General features: G+C 45.2%; 1 protein-coding gene across 6 annotated transcripts in view; it reads right to left on the minus strand.

The window, feature by feature from the left end:
- KIAA0232 (KIAA0232 ortholog) overlaps positions 1 to 20,179 on the minus strand; it is an 87,621-nt gene that overhangs the window by 24,508 nt on the left and 42,934 nt on the right. For all 6 annotated transcript variants that reach the window (XM_035726095.1, XM_027598434.2, XM_027598431.2 and 3 more), the window contains one exon: positions 9,381 to 9,518. In XM_035726095.1, the coding sequence (XP_035581988.1) occupies positions 9,381 to 9,518 (138 nt within the window). The remainder of the gene's footprint in view (positions 1 to 9,380; positions 9,519 to 20,179) is intronic.

Below are 20,179 nucleotides of genomic sequence, written 5' to 3' on the forward strand. Positions count from 1 at the left end.
TCCCCTGCCTGAGGCTGCGAGTGGTGCCGAAGACACAGACGCGCCCATGGAGCCCGAGCCTCCGTCGGATGCGGCAGCTACTATCTCACTGCTCCTGGAGAATTCTGTCACGTGCTCCCTTTCCACCGTGTGTTCAGTCCTTCTCCAGCCTCTCCACAGTACCCATCCTTCTCATCACGAGGGAAACAAAGACCATCGCACTCAGTCCCCCATCCTCTCTTCTCTCCACATTCAAAGGTTTCTGTCGCTATTCCATCCACCTCAAAGGTTCATCTTCTATGGAGAGATCATGTGAACTGGACATTCCCTAGCTGCTGGACGGGTACCCCCACCCCAACCCTGTGGTCACTAACCAACAGGACACTTGGGTGTTCCATTCACAGGGAGCAACAGGGGAGTCAAAAAGACCTGGGTTTGAACGTCATGCCAGGGCTCACCACGCGACCCCACCTAAATCATTCGCAGATCACTCCTGGCTTTCCACAGCCGGGAAATGGTGACACCAGGGATGATGCATCTCCTGCGGGTGGCTACCGCACTTCCTGCACCAGCCCCCCAACTTCTCTCCTGCCCACTGCTTCTGCAGTGCTCCTGTTCTACTTCCTGGGGAGTCCCTCCACTCTCCCTTCCAACCCGTCTGCTGAGCTTTTTCATCTCTGCTATGTGTTTAGAACCGAAGACATCACTTTGTCCCCTGAAGGTCTCTTCTTCACAGCGGTCCCGACCTTCAGCACCACGGCAGCTGGACGGAAGAAAGGGACGGGAGGATTCAATCACCAATCTGCTGACTTATAGTCTGCAATTTCCAGTAAGGCATCTCACACCATCTCGGGTGCCTGGTGTCCTGCCTGGTTCCACCACTCCAGAAAGTAGCTGTCAGGACGGGGAAAGCCTAGCACTTTGGGACTCCCGATGAGCCATGTCTCCTGGCACTCAGCCCAGCGCAGGCCCCGCCCACAGTGAGACACCAGCGAGTGTGATGCCCGTGCTCTTGGGATGCTACCTCCTGGGCTCCACCTGCGTACACAGAGGCCTATACTAGCCACGCGGAGGTCACAGCTAGTGATCCCCACAGAGACAGAGACAAGTGAGGGGAGCAATCTTGCATCTTCCAGGCCCAGTTGCCATCTGATTGCAAGTGCATGAGACCCCACACAAGACCCTCAACAGAACCTCCCAGCTGAGTCCTAGCTGACCCACACAACAGTGAGCAAGTAAAAAGGACTGTTGGTCTAAGTCATTAAGTTTTGGGGTACTTAACCAAAGTATACACTTCCAAATACTCCTACCCTGCACATGGACAGAGCTCTTTTACTATTTTTCGGATCTCAGATTTTTATTTTTATTTATTTATTTTTTGAGAGAGACAGTAAGAGAGTGCACTCACATGAGCTGGGGGGGAGGAACAGGGAGAGGGAGAATCTTAGAGGCTCCACACCCAGAGCAGACCCCAATGCAGGGCTCAATCTCACAATCCTGAGATCATGACCTGAGCTGAAATCAAGAGTCGGACGCTTAACTGACTGAGCCACCCGGGCGCCCCTCAGACTTGAATTTCTAAAGCACAGTTGGAAGATTAGTGGGAGGTAACCCAACTAAATACCAAGGAATGATGATTGGTGCCAATAAACTATAAAGGATCACTTCCATTTTAAAAGACTTTTTAAAATTTAGAACTAAGTTAACGTTAAGCCAATAAACAAAAGAGTACCAAGTGACACAACTGAAGAATCTATACCAGGGTTCATAAGCTCCTGCCTTCAGTGACCATGGAAGTAGCAGAAGTATGTGATGTGGCCAGCTATAATGCCATAGAAAGGCGAGGGAGGGAGCATGCACTATGCAGACAGACTAAACATCTCGGGGCTATAGCCATTCAAAGATTAAATATATATATATATATATTTAAAAACCCAGACAAAAAGCTGTTTCTGCCAAGGCACCTGCATGAGGGTCGTGATTCCCATCCCTGACCACAGGAAGATCTACGAAAATCTACCCACTGGCTGCCTCCAGTTCATATTCTCTAGAGTATGGTAGAGAGGAGGGGAAAAATACGCACTGGATAAATATTATCAAATGCCTACCACATGCCAGGGAAGACAAGATCCACTTCTTCTTAGAGTGATGGACCAAAGAAGTTACAATTTGTCATAAGAAGTAAAGGATGTCAGCGTCTGTTACAAGTAACGATCAAATAAAGTGAGGAATGAAGCCTTAGAAAAAGGTAACTCTGCTTTGCCTCGTCTGTAGCAGGGGGTGTGACACGCCCCCTCACGCACGCAGTCCAATTTATGGCCCACGCCACAACCCCCCACAGGCCACCCGCTTGCCCTCCTGCCCCCTTGGCCACAGATTTCAGCAGTTCCCATTTCTTTCCTTTTCTCATACCCGCACTTCTCGACATTTGATATTCAGGAATTTCTTGTAAAAACCACAATTTTGGGGCGCCTGGGTGGTTCAGTCGTTAAGCATCTGCCTTCGGTTCAGGTCATGATCCCGGGGTCCTGGGATCGAGCCCCGTGTCGGGCTCCCTGCTCCGTGGGAAGCCTGCTTCTCCCTCTCCCACTCCCCCTGCTTGTGTTCCCTCTCTCGCTGTGTCTCTCTCTGTCAAATAAATAAATAAAATCTTTAAACACACACACAATTCCCCACCTTTTCTAAAGAGAAATCAGAAGATCGGGCCCCATCAGACCTCACTGCTCTCTACTGCCATAACGTATTCACCCTCCTACCTGGCCCTGGAGACAGGAGATCTCCGGGTCTGGGCGAGCTACCCAAACAAGCCAACGGTCTATTATTCCACATCCTCCCTGAACCACGCAGCCCCAGCAGCCCTCACACATCCAACCATCCTTTCTGAGTCTCCATGTGGCCCTCTTCCCAGCAAGCTCACGTTCAAAGCTCTATTCATACCTCCACCCACAGATTAGTGTTTTTTCCCTAATTTCCTTTCCTCAGAAATGAAAACTGCCTATTTTTTTTTTTTTTTTAAAGATTTATCTGAGGGGCGCTTGGGTGGCTCAGTCCGTTAAGCATCTGCCTTCGGCTCAGGTCATGATCCCGGGGTCCTGGGATCGAGCCCCGCATCAGGCTCCCTGCTCAGCAGGAAGACTGCTTCTCCCTCTCCCTCTGCCCCTCTCCGTGCTTGTGTGCTATCTGTCTGACAAATAAATAAATAAGATCTTAAAAAAAAAAAAAAAAGGCTTGAGAGAGAAAGAGAGCATGAGCAGGGGGGGAACAGCAGAGGGAGAGGCTCCTAAGCAGACTCTGTGCTGAGCACGGAGCCCGACACGGGGCTTGATGTCCCATCCCTGAGATCATGACCTAAGTTGAAATCTAAGAGTCAGATGCTCAACCGACTGAGCCACTCAAACCAGGCATCCCTGAAAACTGCATTCCTGCAGGTGCTCAGACCAAAAGTTACAGGTATCCTCTCCAACTCCTCTCTTTTCTCCACCCCAAGTTGAGTCCCGTCAAAATGTATTTAGGATCCCACTAGCTCTCACTGTCCTCTACCTCCCAGACCACCACTTTCTTGGACTCTGCCCCTGCCCTGCCCTGTCCCGTCCTGTCTTCAGTGCGGCGGCCCACGGGGTCCTATCAGCATTGAAGTCAGGTTACACTAGTCTCTGCTCCAGGCCCTCCAACGCTTCATTGCTTTCCAGAGGAAAAGCCAAAATCCTCGAAAGGCCTACCGGTATCCTTGAATGCCTCCCCACCATCACTACTGAGGTAAGGCCGAGGCTTCCCTGGCAGGGCTGGCTGCGACAGCGCAGCCACCGCGAGCCGCCTCAGCTTTAGCGACCACTGACCGGCTTCTCAGGGCTCCGGCCTACAGAGGGAGCACAGCCTCACCTCTTGCAATGTTCAGAATCTAATTTTAAGTGCTCCATAAATGTTACTTAACATTGTTTTGATGCTATTATTATCCAGAATGAGTTAAGTTCAAAAGTGTGCAAAGACACAATTAATATATATTGTCAAAATTAACTTCAACAACAGACGACCATGGAATAGTTTTTATATACCCAACCCTGTATAGCAAATAAACAACACATGCGCAAATACTAAGATGCACGACGTGCTTTTACTGGTGGGCTTCGGTCAATGTGGGAATACAAGCGACTGCAACAAGCCCCAGCAGTACCCGGGGCATCGATCCCTCCCTGAGGCTCCGCGGCAGCCTCAGGCCGAGCGACTGCCCGGGGTGAGTAGCAGCACTCCTTCCAGACCCTCACCAAGCCATCGCTGCGAGCCTGACTCACTCCCCAAACAGGGCCTACTGCGGTTCCTCATCTTCCACGGATGCCCAAACTGGGCGACGAAATACTAGCTTTGACACAGCTTTCAGGAGCTCCATGAAAATGAACAGAAACAGAACTCATTGTTAAAATGAAAACAAAAACAATATAAAAAGCTCCAACTCCGGGGACTAAGAAAACAGCACCACAGAAACTTGAAGATTCCAAAAACAAGAGCCGGCAAACTCCAACACTGTTTTATGGTTTTTAAAATGGGGGAAAAAATAAATAAAATAAAATAAAATGGGGCAAGAGGTCTGGATGTAATTGACGGCAGGCACATGGCCTGTCCACTGATGGCAAAGAGAGACAGCTCTGGAGAGCATCCCTTAATTGAAACCAGTCATCTGGGGGGCGGGCGTGAGGGGCACCATCCCCTTTACAGGCCCTGGTACCACTGCAAACAAAGCAGATGCAAACGTCCTACAGAAAATGAGTGCCCAGAGAAGTGCAGGTCACGTGCAGGTGCAAATGAAGGGAATCGGCAACGGCAGCTTCAGCCAGACCTCACCAGGACCTCACCGAGGCAAAGTCCACGAAGGTCATGACCTCCTGGGGGAATCAATACCAACTGCCCGAAGTCTTTGCAGGTGCTGCCAAACTTTATTCAATGTCTAAAATTAAATTTGACATAACGGAGTTTCCTACTGTTTTGGTGACATCTCGTAGACAAAATATTGGGCTGAGCAGGTCAAAGAGATGTGCTGTAATGTGGGGGTGCAACTTGCTGCAGGGACAGAGCGGGAGGAGACACAGTGTCACCTCACAAGTATATAAAAGTGGAGTCAGGGAAGTCGGCCATCCTCCTGAAACCATGATGCAGTGAAGAGCCTGATACTATGGATGCTTTTAAAGAAACAACTAACACTGTACCTTGTAATAGTACAACACGTGCACACACATGAAAGTCATGCGGGTAACACGTAACATCACCCCACCTACCCACCTAATAGAACGGCAGCTTCATTTATGTTACTGTCTTGTAGTTATATCATTGACATTTTAATCGGATTGTAAACTTGTTCGCGACTTTTGATTCTGGTCAGTTGGTAGTGACTGGGTGGGAAAGCAAAGCACAGCACCACGTATGTTACCATCCTCAATATTTAGGAAATGAACATCACACGAACACTCACTGTGGCCAAAAGAGAAAACAAACCTTTTGCATTCTAATTTCCTATGGAGGACCTGTTCGTACCTTTATTTTCATTGAAGCTGCCAGACAGATTCTAGAAAGAAAAGCTTGGGGACATACAGCCTACAGTTTATGAACATCCACAAGTGATTCCTTTCTACTGTCACAGGCCATAAGGAAAGAGGGATTTTTTTTAAGTTCTTTCCACTGACTCCCCAAAACCCAGAGAGCTGGCTTAAGGAGTCTGTGTGTTGGGGCGCCTGGGTGGCTCAGTTGTTAAACGTCTGGCCTTCAGCTCAGGTCATGGTCCCAGGGTCCTGGGATTGAGCCCCACATTGGGTTCCCTGTTTCGAGGGAAGCCTGCTTCTCCCATTTCCCATTCCCCCTGCTTGTGTTCCCTCTCTCGCTGTCTCTCTCTCTGTCAAATAAATAAATAAAATCTTAAAAAAAAAAAAAAAAGAGTTTGTGTGTTGATGCACACACAGCAGCAGCACTCTGAAAAAGGCTTGAGAACTTCCTACTTCCTCTTCCTTCATTCTGCAAGCACGTCCCCAGCTCCCAGTACATGCCTCACAAATTCACTTACTCGGCTCATTTTCATTTGGTAAGATTAAAAGCCTTCATTGTTAGGAAAAAGCAATGCAACAATTTTTTTATGAAATGAGAAGAACAAATCAAACAAGAAGACTTCACTGGGCTTGAAACAAAAATCCCCTCTTTGACTTTCCGGCAAAGGAATGCATTTTTTCCAAAGCAACAATGGAAAGAACCACTCTCCTTTGCCTGCACTGTTCCTACTTGACACCAAGTCCTTTCCAGCGCACATCACGCTCAGCTAGGACATGAACGCCACAAGGCAGGGGGGCGCGGGGTCCTGTGGTAGGCTAGAAGGTGCCTGTACTCCTCACTTCCGCAGTTCATGTTGGGCGCCCTGGTTTTCCACTAGGCTTCCCTTCACCACGAGTCGAAGGCAAGAGGCATTTCTCAGCAACTTTGGTCCAAAGAAATAAGATCCTCTCCCAGACTGAAACTCCTGACTCACATTTTCCTCCCAAGCATGACTCAGCAGCTTCTTTGGATTTCACTCAAAGAATTTACCTGAACTAACCTCTCCTTTAAAAAACCATCCGCCATTTTCAACTCCAACTTACTTTCCCTTCAGTGTCACGTAGAAAATACCTTTTGGGAAACTACCCAACACCACCCCCTTCTCTCTGAGTACTGCCCCTGCTCTAGGAGTGGACCCCCAGGCAACTCTGCCCCCCTCCTTGCAGCTTACCCATTTGGTGGGCGGGGGGGAGGAGGGGGGGGGACTTCTGCCCAAGCCCAGCCAATGACATTTCTCCCTAGCTGAACAGTGGATACTAGCCTTCAGCAGTGGTGCTGGGATGGGGCTGGCAGGGTGGTTTTCTCACTGTGTGTGCTAAAGGAGAGAAAGCCAGACTTCAGAGAGAAGCAGAATGACCCAGAAGCAGAGAAGCAAATGAGAGATTGTGGATCACTGAGTAAATGCCTTTGGCGGCCAATTATTTTGCTCCCGGTTGAGGCCACTCCTCAGGCTGTGAATTTCCAGACCTGGTTTCAGGGAGATATCCCTAGGCCCTTCATGTATATTCCCGCCTTTTCTTAAACTAGGTTCCTGATGTTCCCACTTGTTGTGATGAAACAGTTCTGAGGTCAGCCACATGAGCGGTAACTTGCAAATCCCTCTCCCATAGTCGAGGAGGCAGCAGTTTCGTGCGATCAAGAGAGGAACCCAGTGGGAGAGGACAGGAAGGGTCAGGACGCCAAGGGGAGACTCCTGAACATCCGAGCGCACAACTGCATTCAAGAGACAGTCGGCGCCTCCCGAGACGGCACTCGCGAGCTGTCAGGCACCAGGAGACCAACACACAGGGAGCTCATGGTCTCAGTCCCCGAGGATCACCGTCACGAAGGGAAGACAGAAATGAGCCAGTGCAACTGAGGATGTGAGGCCTGCATGAGCAGAACAAGACGGTGCCAGGGGCTCGGTCTCTGAAAACGTGCTGGGCGGGGGGAGAACGCACAGCTGGGACGTACTGCACGAGCCTTAGGAGGCATGTGTGCTGCCAGGCGGTGCCACAAGAAGGCACCTCTACAGATTACCCAATGTAGCAAAGCTGGTCACCCCAACATCAGCCACTAGAGAACTCCTAGGATTGTTTTATTCATCTTCTAATACTCACATAAAATATTTGTCATGTCCCTTAGCATCCTGAAAGAACAAAATGGTTTCAGAATAGAATCACCCATTCAGGGGCGCCTGGGTGGCTCAGATGCTTAAGCGTCCGACTTGAGCTCAGGTCATGATCCCAGCGTCCTGGGATCGAGTCCTGCGTCCGGCTCTCTGCTCAGTGGGGAGCCTGCTTCTCCTTCTCCCTGTGCCTGCCTCTCTGCCTACTTGTGCTCTCTCTCTCTCTGTGAAATAAATAAATAAAATCTTAAAAATATATATATATAATCACCCGTTTAAATTAAGAAGTTTCTAGAGGACAGAATCCTTTCAATTCAACTCTGCTTCACAAAAGGTACTTAAACCACACCATCTCAAATAACTGGTAAAAGCAAAATAAAATAATTTTCTAAGTAGTGGGATCTCAGAGAGTACATCTTACAGTGAGTTAGTAAAAATTGCATAGTATCGGGACGCCTGGGTGGCTCCATCAGTTAAGCGTCTACCTTTGGCTCAGGTCATGATCCCGGGGTCCTAGGATCGAGCCTGCATCGGGCTCCCTGCTCAGTGGGGAGTCTGCTTCTCCCTCTCCCCTCTGCCACCTGCCCTCCGCTTGTGCTCTCTCACTCTCTGTCAAATAAATAAATGAAATTTTTAAAGCAAAAAAATTGTATAGTAGTAATTTGAATGGGTGATTATATTCTAAAACCATTTTGTTTTTCAGGATGCTAAAGGACATGACAAATATTTTATATGAAGTATTAGAAGATTTATAAAATAATCTCTTATGGGGCACCTGGCTGGCTCAGTCAGTAGAGCACGCGACTCTTGATCTCAGGGTCATGAGTTCAAGCCCCAAGGGTGTAGTGCTTACTTAAAAAAAAAAATCTTGGGGTGCCTGGGTGGCTCAGTCGTTAAGCGTCTGCCTTAGGCTCAGGTCATGATCCCAGGGTCCGGGGATCAAGCCCCGCGTCAGGCTCTCTGCTCCGCGGGAAGCCCGCTTTCTCCCTCTCCCACTCCCCCTGCTTGTGTTCCCTCTCTCGCTGTGTCTCTCTCTGTCAAATAAATAAAATTAAAAAAAAAAAATCTTGTAATATTTTCTAAAAACAAATAAGTATGAATCATAAGCAAATGTAGTATCCTTAAAATACTAAACCGCTATCCCACTTCTAGGAAAGGATCCCAGAGAAATAATCTAGAATATGGAAAAGCCACATATGAAAATATTCTGGAGAGCATAACAGAAAATAAAGAGCAAGCTGAACAGGAGTGCCTGGCTGGCTCAGTCAGCAGAGCACGCGACTCTGGGATCTCAGGAGTCATGAGTTTGAGCACAGAGATTACTTAAAAAAAAAAAGAGCAGGCTAAGTAAATATCTACTAATAAAGAGTGTATTATACTGCTGTTGGAATATTATTTACTGAAACAGAACTTAGCCACTACGAAAAATAAAGATAATGTAATAAAAAGATGGAACATGTTTAATGGGAAAAAAAGGATATACAATTCAGTGTATAGTCTAACTGTAATAGTACTTTAGAAGAATATATTTTAACACAACTTCATTTATGCATTAAAGTGCCCTAGAGGAAAAAGTGATACTGTTCACACTACAGCGGTAAGATAATGAGTAGTTTATTTTTCTAAGTTTCTTTGGTCAAGATGTTCTATTTGCGTACTTTTAAAAAAAATCCCCCCTCCACCTGCCTCTATTTTGTTAAGTATTAGAGATGAACTGTGAACCTACTTCATCAGAAGCAGAGCGAAGACACTGGACAGCAGCCTGTTTTTTCATTTCTTCCAGAGTCAGATCTGAGCACTTTTTCTTACTCTTTCCCCATTTCTTGTAAGCTCCTTTTTCCCAGCCCAGGAAGATGTCATTCTCCTAAAATAAGATTAGACAGAGTTCAATGAACAAGACTAAGAAGCAAGTTTCAAACACTGTTATTTCCCACATGCTCACACATTCCCCTCCCAAGTACATTCACGTTAGTAAGTTCAGAGACCACAGAACACGGTAAATCTGAGCACTGTGGAATAATCATTCATTTGGTATCTATTACCCAGATTCTCATTATATTATTTATGCTTTATTTATGATCTGAAGGAATATGGCCCACTGACATTCAGGAAGTGCTAACAAACATCAGACAATTGTATGTAAATGCAAGTACATCATAAATAAATTCCAGACTACATACACAATTAATTGTCTTCTCTTCTGTGCTTCTCATTCCTCAATAATGAGTGTTTATATTACTATCAGATTTTAACATTTAACAGTTAAATGGTTCAATCCCTATTTCTTTACCTTGTAGTCTAAAAAACAATTTTATGTTGGCATTACAAGTTTATTTTTCCCCTTGGTTACATAGGCCCATAATAAAAATCTGAAGAAAATTTGAAAAGTGGGAAGAGAGCAAAATCATCCATGATCCAACCACCCAGTGAAAACCAGAATAATTTGGTCTGCTTCATTGGGTCTTTTCCGTATGCTTTAAAAAATCACAGATTTGAATTCATGCTAGTTATAGAATATTGTATTTGACTTAACTTACTAAATTGTAAGCATCCACAAATTCTTTGGCTATAGAATATTCTAAGATGTAAGTTTATAGCTATTTCACGAAACTGGGACTTTAAAGTAATATTTTTAATTGCTTTGCTACTTTGTTTTGCCTTTTAAAAAGCCCTCCATTTGAAAATAAATAAATAAATAAATAAATAGACTTCCATTTGACAAATTATGATTAAAACCAGTGGACAGACAGTAAGAAAAAAAGGATCAGAAAGACAAACAATGGAAAAATTTTAAAAATTACTTAGAAGATGACGTGGCCTACAGCAGACCCTCAGGACATGGTTATAAATATATAAATAAGAGGAGATAAAGAAGGAAAAGTATAATAATAAACACAAAAGATTTTAAAAGATCAAATCATACACCATCAACTGTGTGACCCAATTTTTACTTTGATCCAATACATAAAAATTACTTTTATGCCACCAGGTAAGAGTGGGGGAACAGTCCCTCCTTCCACACCCATCCTAATTAGCATACTTTTTCTTAATTTCTTAGGCATGTTTGCAGATCTCATGAACCCGAAAAACATATTTTCTGGCTGAGTGGTGTCAATTCCAATTTTCCAAGGGAAAATGTGCTTAATGGCCAAGTAAGTACTATCAGTATATTTCCGTTTATCTGACGGGTTTGGCTGGACTACACCTGAAACCAGACATTTCCTTATCAGTGATATCTTCTGGTGATAGGGTTTGTCCTCAAACAGCAACACTGGACAGAACCGTAACAACATAGACTCGAAGCTTCCAAAGGTAGAAAGAAATGTTGTAATTCTATTGTTCACAGCATATAAAACAAAGTAGAGAAGTTATCTATGTATTAATGGAAAACAGGACTCCTTTTTGTTTGAGCTGCTGAGACTGGCTCTTTCTCCTTCTTGAGATTATGAACATGTTTCTCTACTGAAGTTATAGCTCAGCAGAGGTCACCCACATTCAAGGGTCTTAATGAAGTTTTATTATGCAGATGGAAGGGACTTTCAAAATTCAGTTCACATGGACAGGTGCTCTTTCTAGAGGCAGTCTGACAATACATATCACATCTTAAACAGGGACGTGTACTTTCAATCTAGTAATTCTATTTCTGAGACTTTATCCTAACAAAATAATCACCACTCTGCGCACACATTTAGCTACTGTGTGTTGATCACAGTGCTGTCAATCAAGGCAAACATGCAGACACAATTTAAATGCCAAATATGGAAGACCTGGTTAAATAAGTTATACTTCATCCAGGCGATGAGATATTACAGCCATTAAGGAGATTATGAAGCCTATTTATTGACAAAGAAAGCTATCCACAGTATACACAGGAGAAATAGTCTATAAAACAGTACAATCGCATTTCGTGTGAACGTGTGTGCACATGAACTAAGAGGTCACTGAGGAGCTTATCTCTTGGTGAGTAGGAGAAGGAAACGAATCTTATTTTCTGATTTTTCTTACAATTAGGTCATACTCTTTAATAGTCAAAAGTTGTTGGGGTGCCTGGGTGGCTGTCGGTTGGGCATCTGCCTTCGGGTCAGGTCACGATCCCGTGGTCCTGGGATCGAGCCCCGCGTCGGGCTCTGCAGGGAGCCCGCTTCTCCCTCTGCCGCTCCCCCCAACTAGGGCTCTCTCCCTCTCTTGACAATAAATAAAATCTTTTTAAAAATATAAACAAATAAATAAAATAAAACCTGTTCATCGCCCCCAAATGAAACCCTGTACCATTACCAGTCCCTTCCCATCACTACTTTGCTCTCTCCTGAGTCACTGGGGAACTACTCACCTGCTGTCTCTATGGATCTGCCTATTCTGGAAATTCCATATAAATGAAATGATCTGACAGACTTCCTTTTGTGTCTGGCTTCTTACCCTCAGTGCAAGGTTGTGAAGGCTCACCCTTCATACAGGCTGTGGGACGTAATATAATGCTCCACTCCCTTTTCTGACTAATATTCTGCTGCATTTCATCTGTGCATGCATTCACTATTGGGCATTTGGATCGTTTTACCTGTTGGCTATTACGAACATTCACATACCAGTTTTTGTATGGACGTATATTTTCTGTTCTCCCGATTATACACCTAGGAGTAGAGCTGCTGGGTCACACGGCATCTCTGTGTTCAACCTTTTGAATAACTGTCAGACTATTTTCAAAGCAGCTATATCTCACCATCACACCGGCAATGTCTCAGGGCTCCACCGCCCCCACATCCGCACTGACACTCATCATCTCCTGGGTTTTTATTTTAGCTATCCCAGCGTGCACGAAGTGGTGTCTCATCATGGTCTTCATCTCCCTAATGAATAACAACATGGAGCATCCTTTCATGTGCTTACTGTCCTTTGTCCAGATAAGATATACCAGCGGCCTATTCAAATACTTGGCCCATTTTTAAATGATCTATTCTGAACACACATCTCTCATTAAATACAGGATTTGTGAACATTTTCTCCAATTCTATAGGTTTTTTTCACTTTCTTGATGCTGTCCTTTGAAGTGGAGAAGTTTTGCATTGTGATAAAGTCTCATTTATTGAGGTCTTTGGCTGCTTGTTTTTGGTGTCCCAAAAAATCACTGCCTCAAAAAAAATAAGAAATCACTGCCTCCTCCAAATCATGAAGATTCATTCCTACATTTTCTTCCAAGAGCTTCATAGTTCAGCTCCTTTCATTCAGGTCTAGAGACCAGCTGGAGTTCACATTTGCATGTGGTATGAAGTAGGAGTCCAACTTCCATTACAGGTGGTTACTCTGTTGTCTCTGCACCTTTTGTTGAAAAGACCATTCTTTCCCCCTTGAACGGTCTTGTTAGACCCTAAATATACAGGTTCATTCCTGAATGCTCAGTTTCGTCTTCTATAGTATATGTACACCAGTACCAAGTGGTCTTGATTACCAGAGCCTTGTAGTGAGTTTTGAAATTGAGGAGTGTGAGTCCTCTTTTTTCTTCAAGATTTTTTTTCAGCTATTCTGAGTCCCTTTAGAAGTCTATATGGATTTTAGGATCAGCTTGCCAATTTGGGCCCCATGGGCAGCAGGGACTCCGACAGGGCTGCGCTGTGTGCGTGTCAGTGTGCGGGGCGCTCCTGTCTTATTGACACAGAGTCTTCTGATTGTGAACACGGGAGGTCGTTCTATTTACGAGATCTCCTTTCATTTCTCTCAGTGACGTTTTCAGTGTGCAAGTCTTGCACTTCTTTTGTTAGATTTATTCCTAAGTATTTTATCCTTTTTGATACTGTTGTAAATGGAATTTTCTTAATTTCATTCCTTACTATTTTCTATATACAAGATTGTGTCATCTGCGAACCACAGATAGTTGTAGTTCTTCCTCTCCAAGTTGGAGGTCTTTTCTTTTCCTCACCTAGCCACCCTGTTCATGCTGATCTATGATAAGACACAGTGTCTTTCATCTTTGAAAATGTCTTTTCACACAAACAGATACTGCCAAATACTGATATTAACCCGCAGGCATGAGTTTAATTAAACATGTTAATTGCCTAGAAGACATTTATAAAATTCTGTTAAGATTCTTAATATTTGCCTTTTCGTATGTCATTATAGGGCAGATTAGTCACCGCCAAGTAAAAGTTCGGTGGAAGCTTCTCAGTTGAACAGTTGTGAACAGATGTGAAGATACAGATGATCACTCTGCACTGTGTCAAATGGGAAACCAGAGCTGGTACTGCACTGTGACCCTGGACAAATCCCACCACCAAGCTGGGCCGGAGCGGGGAGCTTGCTTCTTGTTTTCACTTTGACAGAATTTTCATTCAACATACAAAGCAGCTTGCCATTATTTGTGAGTCAAACAATGTTAGCTGTTAGGATGGCTTTATAAATTTTGCAGATACATGCTGTTTTGCCTTGTAATTTTAGGCTGACTTCATTCAGAAACATTATCAAGTGTGTAGCAAAAGTTACATAAACAGCGTAGTAGATACACTTTTGTGCATTCTGGTTCTTCCACTTACTGTAGTTGAGAGCTCCCTTTTTTTTCTGGTTTCATGTACTGTGTGAATGTATTAGGACTTATCTAAACAATAGCATCGAGCTAATAATCAGCTTTTAAAAGAACACAGTATAAAAAGACAGTTCAAGATATTTCTATTTTATTATGTTTTTAGTCCCCTATGCTACACTCATTACAAGTTCACTTAGGCACAAACAAAATACTGGACATGTGCCAAATTCCTACTCGATAAACTCAGTAAAATCAAGGATGATTTCTCAAGGTCGTAATCTTCAAGACAGAGAAAATTACCAAGTACCAAAAGAAGATACAGCTAAAGAACATTCTCAGCATGAAAATCTATTACCAAGTACTTTTCCAGACACTACTGTGAGGTGACATAAGGCTAGAGTTTTGATTGACTCTCTCTTGCTGCCTTCTGTCAAAAAGGAAACACTAGGAACCGGAGGAAGGGAAAGAACATGCCATTCTGAAATTACAGCTGGGATAATGACGTTTGCTGTTAGCTGCTCGGCATCCACCCCTGCCTCCCACACCTTCCTGTTAACACCCTGAAAAACCAAATCCATGAAATGTCTGAATGGGACTAGTACCACCCCCATCTTCAGGCCCTAACTGGCTTAATACAAATCTGCGTGTTTCATCCCTTTGGCCACAAAGACTGGCTCACACAGGCCTGGGACCAATCAGACCTGGGCACTTGAAAATGAGCAAAAAAGGGAGGGGGGGGTAACACATCCTCTGGATGCCAGAACTGTGCTCATTTTCACTTGCCCCCCACGTCCCTGGGAGCTGGCTGCAAAACCAAGCTGCCAGAGGGAGGCAGGCAGAGAGGCAGGGCAGAAGTTCTAATGACACCGGGAAAGCTCTGAACTGAACCAGGTTCGGGCCAGCCCTACTTCTGGAAATTCAGTTATGGAAGACTTCCCCCACCCCACCGCCCCTTAGGCTAAATTTTTGGTTGCTTGTGAATAAAAGATACAGCTAGAATTTGAGGAAGGGACTAAGTAATGAATCCACTTCTCGTTACTCAACAGAAAGGCGACTCGTCTCTAAAAAACAAACATAATTTGAGGTCACCTCCAGCTAGGTCCTCAGTCGGCAGCGACAATTCTTCCCTGGCCTCCCTACGATCAGCTGCCCAGCCAGTATCCCCAGCAGCACACGCCGTCCTGCAGTGCCGGGGGTCTAGAGAACTGTCTGTCCCGGGGGCCGACAAGCAAGCCCTGCCACAGCACGTCAGGTCCGCTCACACTCCCAGTCCCATCGCCCGCCGCCGCCCCTGCCCTGCTCGTCTCCGGCCTCACGACACAGGCCCTTCCTGCTTCCCTGACCTCGCGTGCACTCCCCCTTCCTCCTTCCTTCAGCTGCTCAACTGGGCTCTCCTCTGTCATTCCCACTGCCATCGTCCCCCATCCAGCGTGCCCAGCTCTGCACAGCTAGTGTGTCACAGATCCGAAAACTAGCAACTATCTCTGGAGGACCATCCCTAGTCAGCCCTGTATTCCTGGTGCTTGTCACAGTGTCTGACACGTCATGGGCAACCATGTGGTGAGCAAAAAAGTAGATGTGCATTTAAAAAATGCAATTATTTATATTAAAAAAAATAATGCATGGGGTGCCTGGGTGGCTCAGTTGGTTAAGCGACAGCCTTCGGCTCAGGTCATGATCCTGGGGTCCCGGGATCGAGTCCCGCATCAGGCTCCCTGCTCAGCAGGGAGTCTGCTTCTCCCTCTGACCTTCCTCCATCTCATGCTCTCTCTCTACCATTCTCTCTCTCTCTCAATAAATAAAAATCTTTAAAAAAAAATAAATAAATAAATAAAAAATAAAAAAAATAATGCAGGGCGCCTGGGTGGCTCAGATGGTTAAGCATCTGCCTTCGGCTCAGGTCATGATCCCAGGGTCCTGGGATCGAGTCCCGCATCGGGCCTCCTGCTCCTTGGGAGCCTGCTTCTCTCTCTCTCTCTCTCTCCCTCTCTCTCTCATGAATAAATAAAGAAAATCTTTAAAAAAAAAAAAATAATAATGCAATTACTTATATTCAAAACCTTTTGTCTATTCCATTTAAAGGTTCTACCCTTGGGCGCCTGGGTGGTTTAGTCGTTAAGCGTCTGCCTTCGGCTCAGGTCATGGTCCCGGGGTCCTGGGATCGAGCCCCGCGTCAGGCTCCCTGCTCCGTGGGAAGCCTGCTTCTCCCTCTCCCACTCCCCCTGCTTGTGTTCCCTCTCTCACTGTGTCTCTCTCTCTCTCAAATAAATAAATAAAATCTTTAAAAAAAAAAAAGGTTCTACCCTCCCCCCCAAAAAGCCCACATTTTTATTATGGTATCTTAGGGAGTCTGTGGACATGAATTTGTGTACCCATCCACCGTGCTAACTCCTACTCTGACTGTACTGTCATGTTCCCTACGTCTAAGGTTTATTTAGTCACGGTCTTTGAGTAAATGTATGTTGAAATATAGCATACGTGGTGAGACACCTGAGGATCCCAGGATGGGTCAGACTTTGTGGTAGTTACTGTTAAAGAGGACCATAATCTTCCAGGGGAGCACTGCAGATGTTAGCTTCCCCAGGTAGAGATACGCTCAACTATTGGTGGTAGACTGCAAGAGCATGTCACAAGTGGTTCCAGGAATAAACGAGCTGTGCCCGATGCAGAAGTCATCAGTCCCACTCAGCAATCAGGAGATGTTCTTATTTAGCCTCCTGCGATACAAATATGCAATAATGCAGCTACATTTCTAGAATGATGGACTCTGAGCTAGAAGATACAACTCAATTAGGAGATTTAAAAGAAACTAACAAAGCTACACTAATCAAAACAGAGTGGTACTAGCAGCAAGACAGATATTAGACCAAAGAAACAGAACAGAGAGACCAGAAACAGACCCTCATGCATGTGGTCAAATGATTTTCAACAACGGTGCCATGACCAAACAATGGGAAAAGGACAGTCTTTTCAAGAAATGGTGCTGGGAAGACTGGACATCTCCTGCAAAAGAATGACAGTGGACCCATACCTCACACCATATACAAAATTTAACCAGAAGTGGATCAAAGCCGTATATGTAAGAGCTAAATCTATAAATCTCTGGGAAGAAACAGGATAAAGCTTCACGACATTAGTTTTGGCAGTGATCTCTCGGACAGGACACCAAAGGCACAGGCAACAAAAGAAAAAAATAGACAAATTGGACTTCAAGAAAATTTTTAAATTTTGTACATTAAAGGCACTCTGTATCTACAGAGTGAAAAGACAGCCCACAGGATGGGAGAAAATATTTCCAACCTTGTCTCCAATGGGGGGATTAACACTAAAACGTATGGAGAACTCCCAACATTCAACGACAGCAAGAAACAGCTCGATTAAAAAATGGGCAAAGGACATGAACAGATGGTCTTCCACAGAAGACACCCAGATGGCCCGTGAGCACAGGAAAAGATGTTCAACAATTACTGATCATCAGGGAGAATGCGAATCAAACCACAATGAGATACCTACCACATCACACCCATCAGGGTGGCTACTACAAAAAACTAGAAAATAACAAAAGTGTGAGTGATTTTTACAGAGAAATTGGACCCGTGTGCACTGTTGGTGGGAATGTAAAATGGTGTAGCTGCTGGAGGTTCCTCAAAAAATTTAAAACAGAAGGATGCCTGGGTGGCTCAGTCGGTTACGCATCTGCCTTCAGCTCAGGTCATGATCTCACATCGGGCTCCCTGCTCAGCAGGAGAGTCTGCTTCATCCTTTCCCTCTGTCTCTACCCCCTCTCGTGCTCTCACTCTCTCTCTCAAATAAATAAAATTTAAAAAAGAAAAATTTTTTTAAACAGAATTACCATATGACCCAGCAATTCCACTTCTGAGTACATACCTCCCCCAAATTGAAAGTAGGGTCTCAAAGAAATACTGTCTCATACTCATGGCAGTGTCATTCACAACAGCTATGACATGGAAGAAACCCAAATGTCTACTGACAGATGGATACGCAAAATGTGGCATTTTCCTACAATGGAATATTATATAGCCTTAAAAAAGGAGGAAATTTTGACACATGCTACAACATGAAAGATGTCTTTCAGTATATAAACAAACTGTGATTTATCCAGATGATGGATTATTCAGTGTCACAAAACAATGAACTATCCAGCCACAAAAAGACCAGGAGGAAACTTAAATGTCTATTAGTCGGTGAAAGAAGCCAATCTGAAAAGGTCACATGCTGTGTGATCCCAATTCTATGACATTCCGGAATAGGCGAAACTATGGAGGCAGTAAAGAGATCAAAGGCTGCCAGGGCTTGGGGGACAGAGGGATGAACAGGTGGAGCACGGAGGGTGTTTGGGGTAGGGAAACTACTCTGGAAGATACTGTGATGATGGATACATGGCATTTACTCTGCATCTGTCCAAATCCAGAGAATGTTCAACACAGAGAGTGAAACCTAATGTAAGCTATGGACTTCGGGTGATTATGTATCAGTGCAGGTTCACTAACAAAGGTACTGCTTGGGTGGGGGTGTCGGTAACGGGAGAGGCTCTGCATGTGTGGAGCAGGGGGTATGTAGGAAATCTCTTCTTCTCAATTTTACTGGGAACCAAAATGTCACTGGCAGCAGACCAACTTCCCTGCCCAGACTAACCAGAAAAGCCAGAAAAAATACAAAACCAAAGCAAGTTACAACACCTGGGCTGAAACATTAAGAGACTGTCGAAGCATCCAGGCCTTGAGAAGACAAGGAGGGGGAACCGTCCTAGGCAAGAGCAGCTGGTGGCACAGGGGATGGACATCTGAGCCTGTTCTCCCCTCTGGGAAATGTACCCATTCTAGGTGCAGGGCAAGAGGTAGAGAAAAAGGTGGCCCTTTAAAAGACAGAGAAACCAGTGGAGCTGGGGGAGGCCTCTCAGGCCTGGACAGAACACATTAGCAAGGCAGGTGCCAGTAGCCCAGAGGAGGGGAGTGGAAAACAGGTCACACTGCCAGGTTCCTCTCTGGCCACGTGGAGCATGGTGAAGCTGCAGGGCACCCGGGGCTTCTGTGCTGACAGTCATGTGCTGACTGTCTATCTGGCTGTCATTACATAGATATGATCTTCGTGACTATTCATTCACCCATTAGTACCCTAATCGGTATAAACTCTAGGCCTCAATAAAAAGCATAAGGAAAAAAACCCTCTTGTATTTTTGTGCAGAATCCATGGTTGCTCCCTATCTGGAACAGTCAGTGAGGCTCTGGAGGCTAAAACAATCTGACATCGTAAGAACACCTAAAGCAATCACAGAGATTGAGGGACGACCACGAAAGGACAATCTCAGAGGCGGTGTGCAAAGAGAAAACTCCTGGAAGAAACAAGGAGAACAAAACCATGAAGAGTGGGTAACACTGCAAATGGTCTATTTGTTTGAAACACAAATCTCAGAATGTAGTACAAACAGGAAACATTTCCCCAAACTGAAAAGCATTTTAGGGGCGCCTGGGTGGCTCAGTCGTTGGGCATCTGCCTTCGGCTCAGGTCATGATCCCAGGGTCCTGGGATCGAGCCCCGTGTCGGGTTCCCTGCTCAGCAGGAAGCCTGCTTCTCCCTCTCCCGCTCCCCCTGCTGTGTTCCCTCTCTCACTGTGTCTCTCTGTCAAATAAATAAATAAAATCTTTAAAAAAAAGAAAAAAAAAGAAAAGCATTTTAGAAGAAAATGCTACTTTGTATGCAGGTACTTTGAGAGGACTTTTTTTTTTTTAAAGTAGGCTCCACGCCCAGTGCAGACCTCAACGTGGGGCTTGAACTCACAACCCTGAGATCAAGACCTGAGGTGAATCAAGAGCTGGACACTTAACTGACTGTGCCACCCAGGTGCCCGGAGGATGGCTTTTTGACAGCTCAGCACCCTAATCACCCCAAACTATCTCTGGCACACCATCTTCTCCAATTCTCAGTCCCTATGGTGCCAGGTGCTTGTAGCCCAGCCAAGGTCCCCTTGTCCTAGTAGTTGGGTCAGGAATAGG

This window comes from Zalophus californianus, chromosome 2 (genome assembly GCF_009762305.2).
Source record: "Zalophus californianus isolate mZalCal1 chromosome 2, mZalCal1.pri.v2, whole genome shotgun sequence".
NCBI classification, from domain to species: Eukaryota; Metazoa; Chordata; class Mammalia; order Carnivora; family Otariidae; genus Zalophus; species Zalophus californianus.